Source organism: Lates calcarifer, unplaced genomic scaffold (genome assembly GCF_001640805.2).
Source record: "Lates calcarifer isolate ASB-BC8 unplaced genomic scaffold, TLL_Latcal_v3 _unitig_4196_quiver_1022, whole genome shotgun sequence".
In the NCBI taxonomy this organism is placed as follows: domain Eukaryota; kingdom Metazoa; phylum Chordata; class Actinopteri; family Centropomidae; genus Lates; species Lates calcarifer.
Window position 1 is genome coordinate 1 of NW_026116767.1, and position 23,405 is coordinate 23,405.

Genomic DNA, 23,405 nt, shown 5'->3' on the forward strand with positions numbered 1-23,405 from the left:
CTGATGCAGAGGGAAGAATGCATGTTTGTGCTGTATGAAATACTATACAGTATAATACTGATACCGCACAGCCATTTTTTAAGAAGCGTGAAGGCAGACTTGTCTCTAAGTGAGGAACTCTTTGATGTGGCTACCATGCACGGGACACAAAGGACAGGAACATCTTCAGTGAGGTGGAGTAGTCCATAGGTAAAATTAAATTACTCTGGTGGGCTTATTACCAATGGTGAGACTGCCATGTGTGGGTAAGAGAACTTGGTTGGACTGGTGAAAGAGAAAAAAAAACAATTGCCACACACCCTGATAACTTACCTTTCAGTTATTATTAAAACTAATAATAATTGATTGCAGAGGCAGTTATGTATTATGAGAGAGTAGATAGATTTATATAGTCTTACATTTAAAACTGGCCCTTTGAGATTTACCACAATACTGATGTGGCCTGGGAGTGAGTTTAACACCCCTGCTCTACTCACTCAGTCAGCTGATTAGTGGTCATTAGGAAAGCGAACTGTCTACAAATGTCCGACTCAACAGGACCTGAAGCAGCCAGATGCACTGTCAGAGAAAACTATAGTTCAAATCTACTTTAATTTTATTTTATTTTTTTTACCAGTCTTTTGTACGGAGCACAGTGCAATCACTCACAGAAGTGAATGATTACTTCAGGACACAGAGCTCACTTCATCAGTCACATCACCATACCGTTTTTCAGCATCAGGATACATATCGTAACGTTTTCTGAATCACGATGCATTGTGTGACGGTGCGTTGTTACACCCCTAATTAAAATGACTCAGATTGGAGGTTGGGGCCAAAAAACTTAACCTGGACATCTCAAGTTCATTTTTAAATGTCCAGTAGACACAGGGAAATGCTAGCATGAATTTTAATTTGATTAACTCTCTACCTGATAAATGCAAGTGTAATAAATATTCACTCTTCTGTAAACTTTGTTTTGATGTCTACCAACTCCTGGCTCTTTAGCTGCTAGATTTTCCACTTCCTTCAACATCTATCCACTAAACTTGTCTGTCTGCTCTTTGGTGCTGGGCTGGTAGTTTACAGTGGGTTTAACAGTGCTTGTTTGCTGAAAATACCTACCTGTTGCTGCTGGAAATTGGATTGATGAGAGCAGTAATACAAAACTATACACTAAATGGGCTGTAAATCCTTTGCTGATACATCACTGAGAACCAACCCTTTCACATTATTGATTGTTAAATATTTACTATTGGGACTTTGATGGGGGACTTTGCTGTCAGCCCTGGGTAAATAAATTAATTATATCAAGAGTGACTGGACCATATGCAACCTAGGATTAAAGTAGGCCAGATCTAGGTTTCATTAAACCAGTGAGTATTAGTACCTCCACAACAGCTCTTCCTATATGAAAGTATTTTGTTGTAGTAATTTGTAGTGGCAAAATTTGAATATTGAATATGCATCAGCAAGTCTGTTTTCTCACCTTGAGTGATCCCTCCACCAGCGCTCTGTGCATTGCTGCCATACACTCCAACTGCTGCCTTGTGTCTTGATAGACTTCATCGCTGCCATTAAAACTCATACTGCTACTGCTGTCATCGGTCTTGCTTTCGCTGTTTTCGTTGTTGTTACTGTTCTTAGAGAGGTGGTTGTTATTGTTGCTGCTAGTGCTGCTTGTGTGTCTTTTGCTGGTGAAAGTGGAGGCGGTGTAGACCAGAAGGAGGCGGCGACTGGCTTGTATATTTTCTTCCACTGAGTCCACGACAGCTACAGTGAGGAAACAGGATGAAGAGAAACCTTAGCTTCGTAAGTGATGAGTACAATAGTATGTTAAAATTAACACTGTAGGGTCATTCCATGTCAACACAGGCCTTGCAACTCACCAACTTGGATTTGCTTCATACTTAATAAATAAATTATGCCACCCAACAAGTAGAATGCAAAATTTTCATCTTGAATCCTCTTAAGCGTCTGAGGTATGAAGGTTTTAGAAAAGGGTTGTTTCCCGAATGTTGCCAAAAAATTATTTCATAAAAGTTTCACAAGTCATCGCTTTTGAACTATCCTATGTGCTTGGATTTTTCAGGGATTGTTCTGCATTATTAGATGTCTTTAACTTGTAAAATGGTTGCATAAAAATATAGTTTATTTGCAATTATTAGTATATTTGCAAGTTATACTCATGTTATGGAAATCAAATTTTCTCATTTAAGAATGGTATATGATATGATATCAAACCACTGGAAAGAGCATGATTTAATTAGAAAACAAAATGTAAAGTTTTGTCTTAGTCTGAGGGAGACACAAGGAGAACAGAAGCAAATGGTTTCATAAACAAAACGAAAGATTTATAAGAAGATAAGTATGAAGCAAATCCAAGGATGGTCAGTCTGAAAATGTTTCTAAAATCTGTTGATTGGAGTTGGAGTTACAATGGAGTAAAATTTTCAGCCGACTACTTTCTTAATGTTTCAAGTCAAGTCACCATTACTTTATATAATGTTATAACTCCAGTCTTAAACCAGATGAGGATTTTTGTCATGAGACATCTGGATCTTCTGTAATCAGAGAAACAAGCTGAGTAAACAGCCACTCTCAATGTTCCATGTCCGTATCATGGAGAAACATTGTTTTTTTTTTTTTTTTTATATGAAATTGCTTTATTCAGTGGGGCCTCGGTGGATAATTCAGCTCCCAGTAAAAACCTCCTGAACGATGGACACTGAAGGAATCCTAACCTAAAAACAAGCAAAGCATCTAGAAACAACATGAGCTAACGTTAGCAGCAGCTCAGTTAACATTTTGAACGTGAAGCTACTAAAACAATGACTCGTGCAAACACCATTAAGCATAACTTTCTCCACCAAGTAGGTGATTTACCATGCCCGGGCAGGCAGTCACGGCCTGCTATGAAGAGTTTGTAGCCACAGGCCTTTTCCAACACTTGAGGCAGAGTGTGAAGGGCAAACGTCTCCACTTCCTTGCTGAATCCTACGGCACAGCGCTGTGGATATGCCACATAGGCATCATACAGCTTCCCATCCAAATCTGACAGAGGAAAAAAGAAGAGCTTATTTAGGTATATAGGTAGGTCTCAAACCATTTTAGACAAGACTGAGGTCACCAAAGACTAATTGCTTTTCTCACACTGCTTTATTCTTACAAGCAAATTGCAAGTGGAGATCCAAAACTTTCATTTAGAGCTGGGCAGTATGGCCAAGAAATATTTTTTTAGCCTTGGGATTAATTCATGATTTTAATCATTGTGGTTTTTAAATTAAATTCAGGTTATCCAGCACAGCTATGGACTGCCAGTACAAGATGCACCGACTAAGTAGAGGACAAACATTCAGTTTAATAATCGGTTTCAGCAGACATAGAGCAGAAATGTACACTCACTAATGGGTCTGCTCTATTTGTGTTACTTGAGAAGGCATTAGACTGATATCTGCAGTCAGCTGGCTAGGTACCAATAGCTACCTAGCAGGCTGAACATACTGAATAAGTTCTGTAGACTTCACCTCTTATAACCAGATAATGCAGTCAACAAATACAAACCGAGAGTGCATATTAGGGTCCCAGACTCTTTTACTTAGTCAATCTGTTGACACTATTGACGCTGTCTCTGTGTGATACCCATTCAGACATTTTGTGTTTTGCAACTGTGTTTTTCCATCTTGGAGTGTAGTGAGTGCAGTAAGCATGTGACTTACTTGAATTACACACTTGCTGTGAAATATTACCTTTATTTGTATAGAGGACTGGAAACACTCTCCTGAACCACAGCACAATATCAACCTTAAAAAGGTAGTAGATGACAACACCAATGATAAAGAGAACTGTCACACCACCAAGCACGGATCCAATTGGAAGTATGATGTTTGGATCTGTAGAGATGGAAATCATAAATACCAGACACACAATTTTAGGTTGTTTATATAAGATGTACATAATATTGTGTAAAATGGCACCTCAATTATTCCTCTTTGAAGTGTCAGAAAAGGTATTCAGCCTTTTGTGTTTTTGCATTGGTGCCCCTCTCTGGCTAAACCTTCAGAGTCCTCAAACACATGAATAGTATCAAAATAAAACATTAAGACATTTTATGTTTTATTTCATGTAATGGCTAAAAAGTAATGTCAGAATGTTTGTAAAAATGTAAAATTCACTTTTTGACAGCTGTTTCATTTGTAATGATCATTTATCTGTCAGTGGTGTGGCATTTTTTGTCTATTAATTAAAAATTCAAAGAAGTGCAAGTGAGCATAATACTGCAATCCAAAATTGCTGTCATTCAGAAATATGGACAGTGTGAAATGCAAAGAAATGTGATTTGCACCTAAAAGCTTGCATTGCCTGTATTTTGTTCTGTGTTTCTCATTTTTGGTTTGCAAGTCTCAGATTTAGATTCTTAGTTTGGTTATGTAAATGTACAGGAACAATTTTGTGTTTATAGGTAATTACAAATCTGAGCAGACAAAAAGGATGTGTGGAGTTCCCCAAGGCTCCATTCTGGGACCTCTTCCATTCAACATCTACATGGCCCCACTAGCTCATCTTATGGAAGACAACAAGTTGCCATAATTATGCAGATGATCACCAGGGACTATAATCCCATACAAGCTCTGAGTAAATGCACTGAACAAATCAACAGTTGGGTGTGGAGGAATTATCTTCAATTCAACAGCGATAAAACTGAAATAATTGTTTTTAGAGACCAGGAGGAAAAGTCAGAGCTCAGCTTCAGTAGGACAAGTTAAAAACCACAAACCAAGCCAGAAATCTTAGTGTCATGGACTCAGACCTGTATTTTAACACCAACAACAGCCAGCTATCACCTCAATAACATAATGAGGATTAAAGGACTTAATTCTTAGCAGGAATTGGCCTCCTGTCTGTCAGAGAACTGATTTCAAAATAATGTTGTGGGTTTATAAAGCACTGAATGGTTTAGGGCCAAAATACATTTCTGATCTGCTGATATGAACCATCATCTGGGACCAGAGTTTACGTTAGCCAGCATATGTTGGCTTTTGGCTGGTATCCCTTGTTGTTGTCCAGTAGATGATAATATCACCGGCCAAAATGTCCGGTTAAAAATGTGCTACATTGCCTGTATAGTCTGTTATGTGACGAGTAACATTTGTTGACAACTGAGGGTATAACTAGTATTTTGAAACCTGGACGGTTTTCCCATATAAATGATTGACAGGGGCAAAAATCTCTGGAGCACTATTGATCAGGAACAGCATAACTGGCAAATAGACTAGGCTAGCAGACTCCCTTGTCAAAAACAGTATTTTTACCAAGCAGAACACAGGCGTTGCTGGAATACCATTGCTCACATCTGTTAGTATAATAATGTCATCAGATAATTATTATAACAACCTGAGCCTGTCAGTGACAAAACGAACCACCTGTGTCTGGGTTCACTCCTCCAGTTTAATACTGCACCCATCCCATAGATGTTTGATCTTATTAATTATTTATAGCCAAAAACGTGATCAGGAGTCAAAAATAATGGAGTTATCTATTTTAACATGTAAACTTTTATCATTCAAAATTTTTACCTCAGCTGTTTCATTCACTGAGTGTTTTTCGACTCACATATTAACATTTAGCACAATGTCTAAGCAGACAGTCATGCTGACTACATAAATTACATTTGTTGGATCATAATATTTTTGTGCTTTGTTGTCTGAATGAATGCTGCTATATGGCTGTTTAGAACATATGTCCGGTAGTTGTTCTATATGGCCTGTCTGGGACATGTCTGCAGGTCTTAAATCAAGGCTGAAGATATTTCTGTTCGATGCTGCCTTCTATAGATAATCACTAATTTCTTACACTGCATTTTAACTTTTTCATAACATTTTTTGGAATATATGAATATACATACAAGCAGTAAAATTATAATTTCTCATAACTGCAAAATTCTCTCTAAAAGTTTCGTGTGTAATCATCAAATTAATTTGTTAATTAAAAATGCCAAATATTCACAGCTTCTACCCTCTCTAATATGCATATTTGCTTGTTTTCTTAGTCCTCTGTGATATAAAATAAATAATGATTCTTAGGCTTATTCTATACCCTGTACCTGCTGGTAGCAGAGTAAAATATCCTTCAGGATGGCCCCGGGAACTGTATGACCGACAAGTGTAGTTGATGTGAAAATCCTCCTCCCTCAGCTCAGAAATTATCAGCAGACGCTCCAACCATGCACCTTTATCAGGAACATCCTGGATGTTAAAACTGATGAAAATACATATATGAGAAAAAAGTGTCAACATAAACTTTGTTTATTTTACACTTGTTGTGAGGTGCAGATTTATCAAAACAAATTAAAGGAGAGGTAGAAGTGCTGACCTTGTTTGTGATGTGTAGACACGGTCAGAGGGTTGTGTATTGCGAATGAATTTGTCTCTGGCTATCCAAAGGATAGAAACAAAGGGCTTCCCAACACCGGGCACAAACACAAGGCATCGTTTGCTGAAACTGGACCCTAAACACATATACAAACAGTAAAACAAATTATACTTAACAAAACTATTACTCTTGATCCATAAACATAAATTTAAAGTTTCTAAATACTTTCCAAATAGTGTTTCTCACACAGAGTAATACACAGCAAATGTATGTCCACAAGGGCATTCCACGCTGGTGGGCATTCAGACTGAAAATAGTACCATGTTTATGTGTGAATGTATGTTTCAGGTGCCTAGTGAAAAGATGAATTTCGAACAATCTAGAAAGTCCATTTTATAGTTTATAATCCAGTGAGACAGGATTTTACAACTCCTCATTTTAGTCTCTGATTTAACAGTCACAAGGTTAACAATATAATAATAACATATGTTAAGTATTCTACCCTGCAATGCACTTGCATTTACTGTGGTACTCCCAAAGTCTTAGTCACTAAAATGATTTTAGAGTTTGAATGTAGATTTTCTTCAACACAATTTAAATATTGGTTTGAACCAACTTTAGTGAATTTGAACAATAAACATTTAAACTTGAAAACACCATATTTCTCAAAACATGTTACAGACAAGGACTCACCTATCTCTGCCTTGATTATTTCACTGGCTGGTTCTCGCACTTGAGGAACCAAAGAGTACACCTCTGAAAAGACAGGCAATATGAAATACAGTAACAGAGGCTGAGGTTTTCTAATCATGGAAATAAACAGCATATGGAATAACACCAAAGAGTTACTAGCTCTTTTACAGCTGCTCCCACTCTGTTGTTTGTGATCAGTTTAGAGTTGTGGGAATAATTTCCACCTCTTGGCAGCCAGCAGAGACCTTTGCTGTAATGTTTGTACTGTCTACCAGTGGGCGCTTGTTGTTGATTAAGAAAAGTCAAGTGTATTCTACTGTAGGAATCACGGTAATGTTGTGGACAAACAGCCTAAGGTTCCACTGTGTCAGGCACTTGTCTCTGTTCTCACCTCTGATCCTTGCATCAATTGTCTCTGACACGGATCCTGTGATGCCACCAAGGGTGAAGGTCAGAGTACAGGTGTAGGAGCCATTGTTTTGAGGTTCCACCCTTTGAATCATCAGTGTTGTCATATCCCTGTAGCTATATTTGCCTGTCCCATCCACTATGTGCTCACAACCCTATATGAAGAAAGCAAACATAAAATCAGGCTTTTTGTAATGACAATATGTAATAAATACATACTTTTTATGATGGTAGACAGCCATATGGTTAAAGAAGTAGTCCAGTAAGCAGAGTCGGGAGGCTTAGAGCCCATGGTATCCCATTTGTCTCAACGGAATAATCACATTTTGTCTGGGAAGAAGCCAAAGTCATTTCAGGGTAACCATTTTTCCCTACCTTTACCAACTTCTCTCCTGATTCATTACTGTAATAATCTCCTGATTCCATGACTCACTTTGTACCACTTGATGGAGGAACTGATGTTGTAGCTGTCCAGTTTACTCATATAGTCTTTCAGAGGGCAGGACAGGGTGTCAGCTACTCCATTCATAAGTGTCTGATCAACTTTCCTTGGCCTTCCACACTCGCCAGTAAGACTATCCACTATCAGCTTGGTGGCCTGTCTGTAGCACCGAAAAGGAGTTCTGTTGGAAAATTATGGACAAAATTACCTTTTGTTAACACACACAGCATTAGTCTGCTTACTAAGAGCAATTTTAATTTAGCTTCTTTACTCAGAGCGGATGACTACAATAAATCACTGGAATCAGTTCTGTCATTATCAAGAAAACATTCTCTTGAAACATTCCCAGCGCACCACATATCATTGCAAATAAACTCTCCATTAATTTGGATTTCAGCTAGATGGTGAGTTTTATGCTTTGTTGTTAGGATTATCTGATCAGTATGGCTTTGCTTATGAATAGCCTCCTCCATTTTTATTTATCAGATTAGCCTACTTAATGGTCAGTAAGGTAAGCAGTAGGTAAAGTTTATATCTCCCTCTGCTGGACCATGAGGCAAACTACTTCAGCGAGTCTGCTGCAGTCATAGACTGATTTTTAATTCAAACAGGTCTGGGACAGTTTGAATATCACATTTTCCCACAAAAAAATAAAAAAAATAATAATTTGATGTAAAAGTGGCTGGCCCTGTTGACATATATTCTACAGACTAGACAGACACAAATATGTCAGGACATTTGTTTTCACTTCTTTCAACTTCTATTGATATTCATATCTCTGCTGATGCTTGTGTACCTCACTATGGTCACGTATTCCCCATTGTCGTCCAGCGTTACGTTAAGAAACCACAGGGTCTCCTCTTTCACCAGGATTCGACCGGTCTGGTTGCTCATTTCTTGACCCGTCTTTGAATCATACCAGGTGATGTTGTATGGGACAGTTGTGAAGTTGAAGACATCTGGAGACACCAAGGTGCTATTCAGCATTGCCATATCCCCGGGAACAGAGTAAATCCTCTCAAATTGGAGCTTGTAGTTGGTACAGTTCTCTGCAACAAGCACATATCAGTGAAGAATGGATTTGTCATTTAATCAGCAGCAAGAAATAATTGTCGAGCAGGCAAGGCCTAGACGGTTTCATTTATATAATAGATATCATTACAAAACCTCACTTCAGAGGAAATTTTAAGAAAAAAGGCTGTTGTCTTCGAGAGGTATCGCTTATTTCCTTAAGATCTATACAGTTTTTGTAATTTATTTTTTTCTTTCATGGATTAGGGAATGTTACGGCCCTATATTGAGTGTTTTTCTTTTTTGTGTGGTGTTGCACTCTCTCTCCTCTCCAAATGATTGACCCTCCTCCGTTACGCAGCCGTCCGTAATCTGCAGCGGAAGCAGAAAAGTTTACAGAGCATACAGTCTATTGGAAAGAGAGACTTCGGTCGGAGCCACTCTGTGCCGGTCGTGTCGGACGATTAGCCGCATGGGCTGTGTTAGCGTGATCCTGTGTGTTTCACTGTTAAACCGTTTTCCTGTTTTGATGTGTGTTGATCGTGGTTTAACCTGGTTCCTGTGTTGTTTTGTGTTTCTGTTTGAAAACCAGTCACTTTTTATTGTTTAAATGAAACTCATATGAAACTCATTTTGGTTGCACATTGGTTCCGCTTTGTCCCCCCTCGCCGGGACGTTTTTCATTTGTTGCTTACCCTCATCCCCTAGTTTTCGCTCAGGGAACGTAACAAGAAAAAAACATCCTTCATGAGAAATCTAAGTCTTTATCAAACCATCCCCTCTCGTTGGATGTTCTTTTCAGCCATTCAACTAGTAGCTCAGAGCTGCCCAGAGGACATTGACTCCGACTACCAGTATTTTTCCATGATGCGTTCTACCACTTAAATGATTTTTTCCAATTCCCTGGCAGGAAATGAAATAACTGTTGAGTTGTGCTTTGTTCCTATCATTCACCCCACAGTATGAGAAAACTGAAGCTGCTATGAGAATGTTGTTGGTGCACCATCATATATGATGTGTACATGGTGTACCTTTTAGTTGTGATGTCACTGTTAAGTCCATAAGTTTGAATTCAGGTTTCCCTTAATGTGCCTCACAGAAATGAGAAAATATCTGTCTTCTATATTTATTTACATTGGTACTGTGCAGGTGAGCTGCCTGTTATTACCACAACCATTCATGGTCACTGAGCTGTTGTGGAGTTAAATGTCTTCATTTCATCATTGTTAAAGTAGAATTACTCACCCACTCTTGTCCAACAGGTCTGTCCTCACAAAACATATTAACAAACAAAACATAACTAGTTATGTATATATCCATATAGCTGCAAAACCTTTTTGGGTCTTATTTCAGAATTCTGTGGAGTTAAACATTTTTGGCTGGTCAGGTTTTAATCCCAGCTCAGGAACTATAGCACTAAACATGTTCTGTCTTATCAGATGCAGTGGGACTGCAGTAGTGGCTTGGCAGTGTTTGCCCCCCCCAAGAAAAGTCAGGAATCAGTGTGAGACTTCTGAAGAGCTCACAGGAGTTACACAAGTTCCTGCAGTAACAACAGTGGCCATGAGATGGCGATAAAATGCTTCTATAAAAACTAGAGGCAGCTGTTGGTCTAGGTCTGTTTTTCATCATAGCAGAGGTCTACTAGTATGTATGTAGTTGTATGGGAAGTGTGACTCATCTCACCTTGTACAAATCCTGTGCAGATCCCAGATAACCCAAGGACAAATAGAACACTTCCCAGCGCTGAAGTCAAGCCCATGGCTGGAAAACATAAATAAGCAATAGTAAGAAATAACCATATACTACAAGCCAGAATGAAAATGCTATAGCAGAAAAGGCTACAACAACAGCCTGATATTAACAGCGGTCAACTTACTGGAATCCCTCTGTCCAGTGACATGACAGGTCATAAGAGGCTTTGAAACACAGCAATCATCAGCAGTTTTCTTTCCTCTTAAAATCAAACTTCATTCTACCTTAAATTTCTAAAATTACGTCTCTCTTCCTCTCTCTGTACGTCCCCTCCCCCTATCCCATCCTTCCTCCCCCTCTCTCCCTCAGACACAGATGACAAATGTTCTGGTATTTCAGGAGTCATTTGTTTGGAAACCTCTGACAAAACGCTGCGTAATGCTGTGGAACTGGAAGGATGCCCAGCATTCCTGAACACTGCCAAATTCCAAGTGAACGTTCTTACTCAGCCTTGCCTGTAAATCTGTGAATGAACACTGTAAAACATTGGGGAAATCTAACATTCTCATTTTCTCAAACTTACACAGCTATTTCAATTACTGTGCTAGTTTGAGACAGCCATGTTTTTGGCTTCAAGTCTTTGTTACCATACCTATTTACAAAATATCAGTTTAAAGATTATATATTCAAATTACACTGTGATGACACTTTTGTGTAGATATTTGTGAAAATAACAACAATTCTCACCACTAGTGGGTGGTATTGGTTCCCTTTGACCCTATTATTTTGTCTCTGTTTATAGATGTTTTTCAGGTTTTAAGTTACTCTTGGTTCATGTTTTTATGAGTTGTGTCTCCAGTGTGATTAGCACCACCAATCACATTGACACTGATATGTTACCCCAAATATCTTGTTTTCTGATACAGTAGACTCATTGAGCACTTTATTGGGAGCACCTGTAAACCTGTTTATTCATGCAGTTGAATAAGTAAGAATAAGTTGTGTGGCAACTTGAGGGAGAAAATATACACTTCTTGGTTAGTAATAACTTGATAATTACACTTCCTGGTTAGGCAGGACCTGATGATTAAATAATGTCTGAAATCACTACTGGCAACACTATGTTTAAAAGCAAGGTCCTTTCCTGATCTTGCTGTTCATCAAGCCATCTAATGTTAATTCTGTTCCACCTCACAATGACAAGTTGTCTGGGGGTCTTCCTACCCCTTGCTGAGTATACAGAAAAACTGGTTCTTCGTAAGTGCTCTGAGGCACTTTAGGCGCTCTGGAGAACCTTTTTATGCTAAAGAACCTTTTCTTGCTGTTTAAGGTTCTTTGGGGAACTGAATTAAAGAAAAAAGGGTTCTAAGTCATACCTTGCCGTACTTTTAGTGCCTTGAGGAACCTTTTTATGTTTAAAGTATAGCCATATGGCTGTTGACCGTATGCCTAACCTATGCTGACTAACTTGTGGCTGTGTGCAGGAATGATTGTTTTGTGGTCATTTTTTTTATTGTAAAGGATGGTAAAGGCAACTACTTTTTATATAGAGCAGTCATAAAGTAATGTAATTATAAATCATATTATGATTTTGTTACGTCGCAGTTGTTTCTCCTTCCCTCCCGCCTGACACAGAGCTGGAGATCGACAGTTACGGTAAGTTTCGAAAAATATTAAGAAATAATTTTCCTGTTGTGAATTACTTGCTTAAGTTAACAGTAATTAAAATGTGCACTGAAACGCGGCGCCGAATTTTACTTTTAAATTTGCGTGTTTCTCAACATAGTTAGTTAGCAACATTAGTAAACGCTAAGCCGGTTAGCGAATTAGCTACATTAGCTCTTTAGCGTTATCTGCGTTAGCTAACGTTATTCGTCACTGTTGGAAAATTAAAGTCATGTACTGGATAATATGCTATTTTGGCATGTGATGGAGAGCAAAGTGTAGGACCATTTTCCTAAATACGTCCCTCCCCATCTATTTAGTGCTCTTGGCGCCAGGCTATCCCCCCTTGGCGCAGGCGCCAGGGTTGTACCAGGGACTCGCACTCAACTTTTTGTCTTGGCTTTCTCATGTTTTTTTTTTTCAAGAGTACTTTTTGACATTTCAGACACTATTCTGCATATGCACAATATTTTCATATTTTTCATGTGGAAGAAACTGCTGATACAGTCATCCTGAAGCCTGGAGATGAAGTGGACTTGACTGTTACCACTGCTCAGGCAAAGACTACATTGCCCTTTTACATCGTCTGTTCAAATCACAAGTTTGAAGGTAAATTTACAGAGTGGTGCATTACACAGTTATTAATTCAGAGAGGGAAGTCAGAGGTGCGCACAGTTGTGTGGAGTAACACCAGCTTAAATAGAATGACCTCTGAACACCCATGAGAATGTCTCTGTGATTTTTTTGCAGGTATCCAACACACATCCAGTATGTGGACTTGATGCGAAGGCTTCTCATGCAGTATCCATTTTTGTGTGAGAAATGTGGAAATTTTCAGGATATGTAAGTTTTCAGCCTCCGGTCTATGCTTTATACAGTAAGAGGAGGAATAAGTGTTGCTTTTGTTATTTCCACTTGTCCCTAACAATAGTTTTTTGAGTACCTGTACTTGTATTTTGGCATCAACTTTGACTTATTGACAGTTTATGTGATTTATGTGAACTCTTACTATAGAAAAAAATGTCTGTGAGAGAGTCTGTTTACCATTTCTTTGTCATACTTACTGCTTCTACCCTCGGTCTTCAAAGAGGACCCACAGCGGTTGTTTGTCATTGACAAGGTAAAGTGTTCAGCCCCACATTTTGTAATCATTGTGTTTTATTTTTTAATTACAATTCCAGCTGTGTCTATTGCAAATAAGTAAAAGGGAGAAATTGCAAAACATAGGCTTGGACCCATAAAATTCTTGCTATTTTATACTGTGCACCATTATATTTTTCATATTAAATGTCTCTAAGTGGGAAAATGTTAAAATGTTTCTTTATCTGACAAAGCGGTGTAAGACCTTTTTTAAATCACATTTTACAGGATCCAGTGTACCCAACACCAACAATTGTTCTGAGTAACTGCAAGAACGAAAACCCATTACAGAGCAGCGCCATCACCGTCAAGATGTATGACACAGAGATGCTCCTTGATGATGGCAGTTTGGATGTCTCCCTTGCCCTGGCCATTGCCTTTTCACATTAGCACACCTTCCAAGTTGAGTATCCCAAAAACTTGAGAAAGACTGTTTCCTTTCTGGAAGCATTTGTTTTCAAAATGAAGGGTTCTGTTCCTATTGCTGTATAAAGGTTTTATAATAATTTTTAGTAATGTAGTGTGAATCTGTCCTAAATTTTCTGGTAAATTTTGGTTTAAGCTGGTGGGTTTCAAATTAACCGTTAACAGTTCTCTAAAAAACAATTAGTAGATATTCAAAGAACCTTTCATAAAAGGTTCCTGATGGAACCAGTAAAGGCTCTGCCAGGAACATGGCTAAGAACCTGTATTGGTTTTGTAAAGCACCCAACTGAATTGGTTCTTCAGAGAAACCTTCAATAAAAAGTTGTTTGTGGAACCTTAAAAGGTTCTCCTTAAAAGGTTCCACGAACAACCTAATAAGGTTCTTTAAAAAACTTGCTTGAAGAACCATCAGGTAATAGGTTCCTTGTAGAACCAAAGAAGGTTCCCCTATGGCATCACTGCGAAGAACCACTTTTGGTTCTAACTTGAACCTTTATTTTTAAGGGTGTAAAAATACTCTACACAAAATGTCATCACCTTGAACTTGAATAGAAGTGCATTAGATTGTAATCGTTAACCCTACCTTTAATAGAGAGAGAGCATAAACGTGAGCTACCACTTGCTCAAATGCAGCTGAGTAAAACAATGCATGTAATTTTCCCCAAACATCCCACACAACAATTCAGTCTCTGACTCTGAGCAAGTCTGCTCAGATCCACCCACTTATTACCCATATTAAAACACAGACCCAAGATCCATGGCAGTACATTGCAAGCCTTCCAGACCTGATTAGACGTACTAGTATACTACACGTATTCTTTTACAATATAAAAAACTTATAATACTACATAACGCATAGTCAGATTATATGATATATACACAGTTTCTGTCAGGTATCCATCTTGAGTGTTATACCCTTATCAATGCTATACTGTAGCATGTCTGTTCATAAATCCTTCGGATCACTGGGAAAGGGTATTTTAACAGTGCTTCAAAATTAAAATTATAAACTTTTCTAGAGACTTTTCTCTCAATTTATCTTTGACTGAAGATAAGGATATCCTTATCTTAAACTGAAGATAAGTATATGCTGTCAGTAGAGTGCTAAGACAAACAAGCGTTTGCAAGCACACAGTAGCAGCAAATTATGAAACAGCAAGACAACAAGAGGAAAATTATCTAAACCACAGAATCTGCGCCTCTCCATCTCACTACAGGAAGAGCCACTGCTAAAAATACACAGATGGAAACAAAGCTTCATAGATGGAGGTGCACTGGTGGTTTAGCCAGCAGCAGTGACGGCGAGGTTCTGCAGGTGCTGTGGTTTGACTTTTACACACCAGCATTTTCTTCTCACACCTTTTGGACTAGTATCCTCAAAGTTGTAATCCTTAGACAAAAACACACTGGCTTTTTATAACTAAACCAAGAGGAGTGAGCATGAAGTTATAGAGACTAAAGGGCAAGTGACAGTTTTGGCAACTGTCATCCTTGCATCATCAATGCATGATCAGGATCCATATGGAGAAATAAAATTCCATTGACTTTGTTTGTTCCTGGGGCTTTTGCTGTGGGATTGCTATGTTATACACCTTATAATAGACTTAACAAACTGCAGAAGTACATGGGGGCTGTAACAGTCCTGACATGTCATTTATGTCTCTCTACACATTATAAGGGATCTACAGTTTTAGGAGCTGTTAGGCAGCATAGTTTTCTCTGGAACAAGCCCAGGCAGAAAAGAGCGTGGGAAGAGCTTAGCCAGTTCAGTAGGCGACATTCAGTAGAGTTCAGTAGAGTCATGGGAGTAAAATATGGGAGGTAAATGAAACTGACCAAGAGGAGGAGGAGAGAAAAGTCTTGCTAGCGTTTTTCCTCTTAACTGGAGGCTTAGATTGTTGATAGTTGATAGTTGGCTGTGCAATTGCTTGAGCAGTGGTTGTAGTGTTGTTTTCTCTCTCTCTCTGTCTCTCCTTTTCTTGATTTTTTAAAATTTTGGTTTCCAAGGGTTGTATGATATACAACACATGCTTTGTGTTTACTTTAATTCATTTAGTACAATACTTAAACACCTTGTAAACACTTGTAGTTACAAGCAGCATGTTTTCTTTAATATTTCATTTATCTTTACTTCCCTCCCACATATTTCTGTTAACCTATAGTCTGCACTTAACAGCAGACATCAGTTATTGGAAATATAGCTTCCTAGTAGGAAACTGTTAAAAGAGAGGAGGAAAAGAGGTTGCCCTTTCCAAAACTAGTGTTGATACAGTGCCTTTTTATATCCATGTCTGCTTTTAACCCTGAGGTTCCAAACACTGACATGAAGATTGAAAATCTATCCATCTATCATTGTTTCTATCATTGTAAGATCCATGAACGTGGGTCCTGGAGCCTATTCCACTTCCACACACACAAAAACAGAGACCACAATTAAAACTGCATTCAAAAACTTCTTTTCAATTTCAGTTGGATATTTCCAACTTTGAAGTGGTGCTGCGTGTAAGGCAACCTGTGGAGTTTTTGACCTCTATTATTGCAGCTGGCAGTTTTTTTTAACAAGTTGGTCCTGGGACCCATTGTGTTTGTCTCGTGCACACGCACAAGGATGTAAGGTATGCACATGCACTTGCACGTGGGTGATGCAATACACATTCCTCTCACACTATTCCATTTCACTTATAGGTGGCAGTAGTACAAATGATAGCAGCAATATGTCAACAAAGGTGGTGAAGGAGAAGACTGCTTGCTAGTAAACATGAATGTAAACAATGGAGGTGTCAAATTTTTAAGACAAATCATATTTGCCAGTGTTTTGTGTTGAACAAAATGCAGTCTTTATGTTTGTTAAATCCATAATGTACACAGTATGTATTTTGGTGAATAACACTGGTCACTTAAACTAACACCACTGTTTTAAAGGTTCTGTGTTGTTCCTAATCACGCACTTATGTTTCAGGAGGGCCATTTTGAGTACTATCAGACACCGAAACACTGCACAGTTGTAATACTACAAGACAATTGGTTGGTGAATGGTAGAATTACGGTATTCATATGTACCAGAACTGAGGGACAAAACAGGATTTCTCAGGAGCAAACTTTGCTGACTACAACATAAACTTATGGGATTGTTACATTGTCCAAGAGAGTCTAGGTTCTCTGTTAAATAACACTGAGCATATCATTTAAATAGAAATTTAAAATAAGGAATGGGGAATGGGGAAAAACACAATAATCTGTTTGGTCTGGACACAGTTATTTTGAGCCACCATGTCAGTTTTGGAGGAGACTTTACTGGATAGAAGCAGAAAGCTTCCGGTTTCTGATAACAGCATGGTGGAAGGAGTGAAAGGACGATGGAAATATCATTAACGATGTGTTTATCCTCTGCTGGGAGGGGGGGGATAGGGAGAAACATTGCTGGGAAATGTGGAAAAGTCTTATTAATGTTATTATAAGCAATAACTGCTCTAGAAATTTTAGATAGAGACAGCTAGTCATGCCCAGCATAATCTTTTCTGTTTGGTAGATATGCACTTTTAATTTGTTTTAATGAACACATTAATTAAGAAAGTGATATGTTGTAAACTGAGATCTAAAGCAGTGTTGCTGCTTTTATGGCAGAAACCACACAGAAACCGTTGGGAAATGGGCCTTACTAACTGAACAAATTTGTGCAATGTTTGATTTCACTACAGCAACAGAAAGGAACAAGTGTCCATTTGCTTCTGTTTACATTAAGTTCAGAGTTAGCTCAGTGTGATGGCCTACAGATCTGCTCAGTCGTGCGAACTTTGTCCATCTGTTTATGGGACAGCAGTTGCAACACAGACTGAAGAGTGATAACAGGTCCAAGGTTGTGACAACAAGAACATCTACAGAACAAATAACTGCTTGATAAACAACATGAAGTTAATGTTATGACATTACATGTTATGATGTCAATCTTAGGAATACAGTATATGAATAGAGTGATTCTTTTACTGTCACTGTAGATAGACATCTATCTGATGGAATATCTTAGTCTGAGTATGAAAAGTATATACTCAGCAAATCCTCATAATTTGAGGTCAAACTTGGTAACAAGAAAAAAAAAAACAAAATGTGGAGGTTGAGTGCAACTACAGAATTAATTTGGTTTGAATAGTGGTTGAATGCAGCCCACAGAGCTGCTGTCCTGGTATGAGTCATCATAAACATGCAATTCCAATCAATTCACTGACAAAACAAATGTGACTTCCAACCACTGGTGGAGGTACAGACCAAACTGAATGTGCAAGAGTTTTGTGTAATGCTTTCAACCTTCTTTGGCCCCATCTGAATTAAAACTCAAGTGAATTTAGTTTTCAGGACTGATTTTAACTAAACAAAGTTGGGGCCAATCTCTCAGAGGTACTTTACCCTCTTTCCACAATCTAGCAAGGACTTACTTAAGCTGCTTATTGGAAACATGACCTGATGTCAGCTATGTGAGTCTAATATTCTCATGTTCTTGGAGTGAAAAAGAATCGCTAAGCAAAGCAAAAATCATGTTTTTTTGAAGGGGAAGAGGATGTGATCCCAAGTTATGATGGAGAATTGAAACCCAGGCTGTTAAGGCAATACTATAGCTGAGCCACAAGAGATAATTTGAGGATGCTGGCACATTAAATTCTGCTGGGCTCTGAGTGAGAGAAGTTACAGGTAGTGGAAGCAGCATACCTCTAGAAGCCAACAGCTCATGTGCAGAAATCAAAATTTACAAATTGCTCAGGAAGCAAACGCAAAATTTAACAAAAGGGATGATAACTCAAAGAAAAAAATTACAATGCTAGCTTCTTCTGTCTGTGACATAGTGCCATGGTACTAGTGTTACACACTTTATGCAAGCATTGTACACCTTTCATGGAAAATCATACATGTTCAACCCAAGTTACATAGAGCCATGACAGATGTTGGGAGTGGGAATGAAAGACTCGCCATTCTCCCTACTACAAGTCAGTGCAACATCAAAATGATTTTAAAACCATTGCATAATGTTGCTTTAATGCATGTCCTCAATACAATCTGCAATACATGCAACAACTTGTATAGATGACTGGCTCACCCTGTTTTAGAGCAGTCACACTACAAGTCAGTACCAGTAAAGGCTCATTCATCTCAGAGCACATAGCTCAATATTTGCAAGTAAGGATTTGTTCTGAAGAAACGATTTGACTTCATGTTGATCTATATGTATCTGTGATTTTGTATCACAGAGTAATGTTGATACATCTTAACTGTTAAACATCAGGACAGCACTGTTTTCTTTGCCAAAAGAAAATATGCCACCGATTACAGGAACACTCTTCATCTGATCATCATGTGTATTTTTAACCATCTCTGGGAAAATATCTCTGAAATTAAAGATGCAGTATTAGCAGGCACCAGAAATTTGGAGATACAGCAGCAAATACAGTACTATTCTGCTAGACTGATTAGGGACAAAACAGCATGGGAATGTTCCAATATAAATGATAAATTTTAGCCCTTAAGTAGGGAACCAGGGAAGATAAGTTTCAGTGATCTTTGAATTAGGTTTGATGGAGAGTAAGCTAAACTTGGCTAGGGACTGGAGGTTGTCAAATTTGACTTATTTAGCACTAAGTGAAAAGAGTGGGAGTTACCCCATAGCAGGGCATGAAAATATGGCCAAAATTGGCCATATTTCACACTGCATACAGTTTCTGTTTTTAATGTGAAGTAAAAATAATGAACATTTTTACACAGTATTGAATGGATGTTTTACTTTTTGGTTTTGTGGTTAGATGCTCTGTGAGACAGCGGGCAGATTTATTCTAAGCTTTTTCCACAGTGGCTCTAAAAGCACGCAAAATTAAATTGAGTTTGGACATATTGGGTGCAGCAGTATGCATTAACAATATACGATACAGTAGGCTGCATTTCCAATTCAAAAGGCTGTATAAATTAGCAGCAATAGTATAAAGTTGTGAAAGACTAAAAAAATCACAAAGCCTTTTGACATAAAACAATTTAAACTATTTTAACAAACTGTAAAACTGTGAAATGATGTAAAAGAACATAGAATGACTAACTCTCTTTAGCTTCAGTTCTGTGCTGGGTTGGTGTAAAATGTGGTCACTTACTTATAGGTGAATGGGGTGTCTTCCTTGTTCTAGATATGAGACTCAGTTGTGCATGAGGTGAAATATATAACAATACAGTGTTAAGATACTATTGTAAAGAAATCACCTTCACAGCTTTGACGGTGAAAATACAGGCAGAAAGAAAAACTGCAAAACTGGTTTATCCAAATATTTGATGTAACTTGCTGGAATCTCAGTGGCACAGACCACTGTGCCACCACTGTATAAAATGCACCTTAATGAACACTTTTCAGTTAAATTTCATTAAGTTTCTTGATTTTGTACAATGTTGTATACACACATTAAAAATAGATCATTATTAGCTACAACAGGTGCCTTTGATAAAATGTAAAAGAAAGTGCATCTTCTCTGTAGTTAGAATTGCCACACTTCTCTGAAATAGTAATCACGCAGCCCTTAATGATGTGTTCCTTGAAGCTTGAGTAGCTCTTATATTTCTAGCAAGGTAAATAGATAGAACAGATGGTTTTATTTGCCTTCAGGGGCAGAGTTAATATAACAAAAGTAAGAAATCACAAAGAAAACAAAAGTTGTGTCCTCAGATAAGAAAACATGAGAAGAATATACTGACTCACCTCAGTGAAAGCAAAACACAGGCACCGGACAGACAGAGGAAGGATGAATGAGTTTACACAGCACAACAGAGCTGCAGAGGAAAGCTCACCTCTGACCCTTGCGTGCAGAGTGGAGACTCAACTATACAGCTCAACCAGTGACTCAATAGCTCAGTCTCACCTCCATGGGATGAAAGCATAAACAACACAGACAAAGAGGAGGAGGAGTGTGTTTGGATTGCACCTCTTATCTCTCTGATCGTCTTCCTTTGCATATCAACACAGTGTTAAACCATCAACAACACCGCAAACCCTAACCAATCCTACCGTAAACTTATCAAACTTTGAACTCAGCATAGAATAACTTACCTTAACCTTATTGACAATATTGTGCCTAGACCATAACCTAAATATTTTGGTCTAAACACAAAGTTTAGACTTAAATTTTAACAGTTGATCAAACAGTTTGTCACTGCAGTTTCATTTACATAGAGAACATAATCACGTTTATATAAATATAAATAATTTGTACTTTTCATATGCTATCTCAACAGCCACAAAAATATGTTGAGTATGTTCTGAGATTTTGAGCTACAAAGATTTCAACACCCAATGAGTTATGCAAAAATTGAGCCATAGTTAGTATGTATGAAAGTAGTATGAAAAACTAAATAAAGAATTAAAAATCATTATTTTTCTCATTAATTTGTTGAGAAATGTTGACAATCTCTAAATAACTAAAGGAACTAAAAGACTAGAATAGAGTATTAAATCTACCAGGGAAAATCTTTGATTCCCATCATTTAAAATTTTAAGCTGACCTAAGCAATTAAGCCAAAAACCAATATAAAAACAAAGAAGCCACACTTGGTGAGACGCCACACTTGGTGAGACGCCACACTTGGGCATTCCCATTCTCAAAGAGACAGGCAATCTTTAAACTATGAGTCAGTTGCCATCAACCACAGTCTCTAAGTAAATGTCTCTTTTATAAAACAAGATGCACTGTGGAAAACGTGAACTACAACATCACAACCACAATTTGGCAGTTAGAGCACACATCACACCTTGCTAGCAATTGCCCACTCATAATAAAACGTTTTCAACCACAAGTTGTTTTTTTCTTGTTGTTTTTTCCCCCTAAAGACCAGGGGAACTTCTTTGTGGTTTGCCTTTGTTGCAGGGGTGATTATGCCAGTAATTTCTAGAAAAAATATCAATGTGTTTAATGAGGATTCAGGAGTGCAGTTTGTGGTTATTTGCCAAATTATGTCTTTTGACTGCATAGATAGTTGATGAGTGGTACTATATGTGCTTTTGAAAGTTGATACTGATGCTTCCATCCCAAGTTTAGTTGTTTAAATTCAACCATTTCTGCCAGTCTGACAATTTTTTTCAACCAATCAACAACCTGCTAAATTGACTTGAAATGATAGTTTGGTTTATCAATGTCCCAGAGCGCAAGCTGACATGCAGATACCACATGCTTTTCATGGTGGAAATACTAGTTTTAGTGTCCAATGATGGTAACCATACTTGTTCAAACCTTGCTGAAATGTTGTGCTTTTAAGGAGCTGATGAACAAAATGTTACTGAAAAATCATGGGGGTTAACAGGTTGATCAGGTATAAACAGTCCTGCTCCCAAACCTGAGTAATAGTAATTAAATGAATGTTTAAGAGGAGGTAGCTGTGTTATTGTCAAATTGTTCAAATCATATGAATTTGAAAAGTTACTATAAAGTTATGTTATTCTATCATTTAAGTGTCTGGAATCCTGATAAATACTGTGTCAAGTTGAGATAGGGGTGCAGAAGAAGAGGGAAAACAACCTGCTAAAGCAGCTCTGGTGCTTGTTGATGAGGGGGACCAGTGTTATACAGAATATTCAAATTATCCCAGCCCTTTGTTAATATTGCTCAAAACAGAGAACTCACCAGCCTGGTGTTACTATAGTCCGTTCATAAAGGCAGCAGCCTCCTCAGGTCACTTGAAAATCCTGTAAAAACATCTTTTTTTTAAAAGCTTAATTCTAAGCTAAGACTCCCTGCTTTGACTTCCTCTTCTGTGGAGACTTCAGCACATGTTGCAATTTCCTTTTCAGGGATCTTTTGAAAGCCAGCCGATGTCCCAATCTGTTGTGTAATAACTGGGAGGAGAGCAGCTTGGATCCTGCTGTTCTCATGACTCACACTATATACAGATCTCTCACACAGCACTTACAGCACTTGTTTTTAATGTATATGGCTGTACTGTTGTTAACATTGTTCTCTGTGTCCTACCCTGTTATGTCAGATTAATCCATTCCCGCATTAGTTTATTCCAGATTGCAGTGTGTACCTAGCTCTCATACTTCTGGATTTTGTTAATGTGTCACTGGAGCCTCCATTCAAAACAGTGTCTTGTTGAGACCTCTTGTGGCTGCTTAGAGAAGCTACTTGAGATGAAAATACCTGCAAATGAACTGAGAAACCAATCCTCAACCAGTAATCCCAGCATCACATAACTGAAATATTATTTACACCTACAAGTTAGACTTGTGAAATCAATACCAATGTAAATTGTCACTCTTTTAACCATAAAACCTTTTTTGTAATAAGTTTATTTTTTGTAATAATCTTTAATAATCTTTACTGTGCTTCATTAACTGCGTCTGATTTTTTACTAATAGCTTTACTGTAATATTGTGTATGCTGTGGAGTAAGATAGAAAAGTTCAATATCATTAATGTATATGACATGTTTTGGTTTCTGTAAAGGTTGTTATGGTGGCTCACAGGTTGGGTGAGGGCCTGTCTGTGTTGAATTTACATGTTCTCTCCATGTCTGTGTGGGATTTCTCTGTTTCCTCTCATAGTCCAAAGACAGGTAAAATA

The 23,405-nt window shown here is 38.0% G+C and overlaps 1 protein-coding gene across 4 annotated transcripts; it reads right to left on the bottom strand.

The window, feature by feature from the left end:
• Nucleotides 1-1,468: 1,468 nt before the first annotated feature.
• LOC108897015 (interleukin-1 receptor-like 2) lies at nucleotides 1,469-22,632 on the bottom strand (the record flags this gene model as incomplete). Of its 4 annotated transcripts, none has more annotated exon segments than XM_018696380.2 (11): nucleotides 1,469-1,752; nucleotides 2,866-3,033; nucleotides 3,729-3,872; nucleotides 6,083-6,237; nucleotides 6,352-6,487; nucleotides 7,045-7,107; nucleotides 7,436-7,607; nucleotides 7,886-8,075; nucleotides 8,691-8,943; nucleotides 10,592-10,669; nucleotides 22,468-22,632. In XM_018696380.2, coding segments are annotated over 10 exon segments (1,641 nt in total), but the record flags the coding sequence as incomplete, so codon positions are not given.
• Nucleotides 22,633-23,405: the final 773 nt, after the last annotated feature.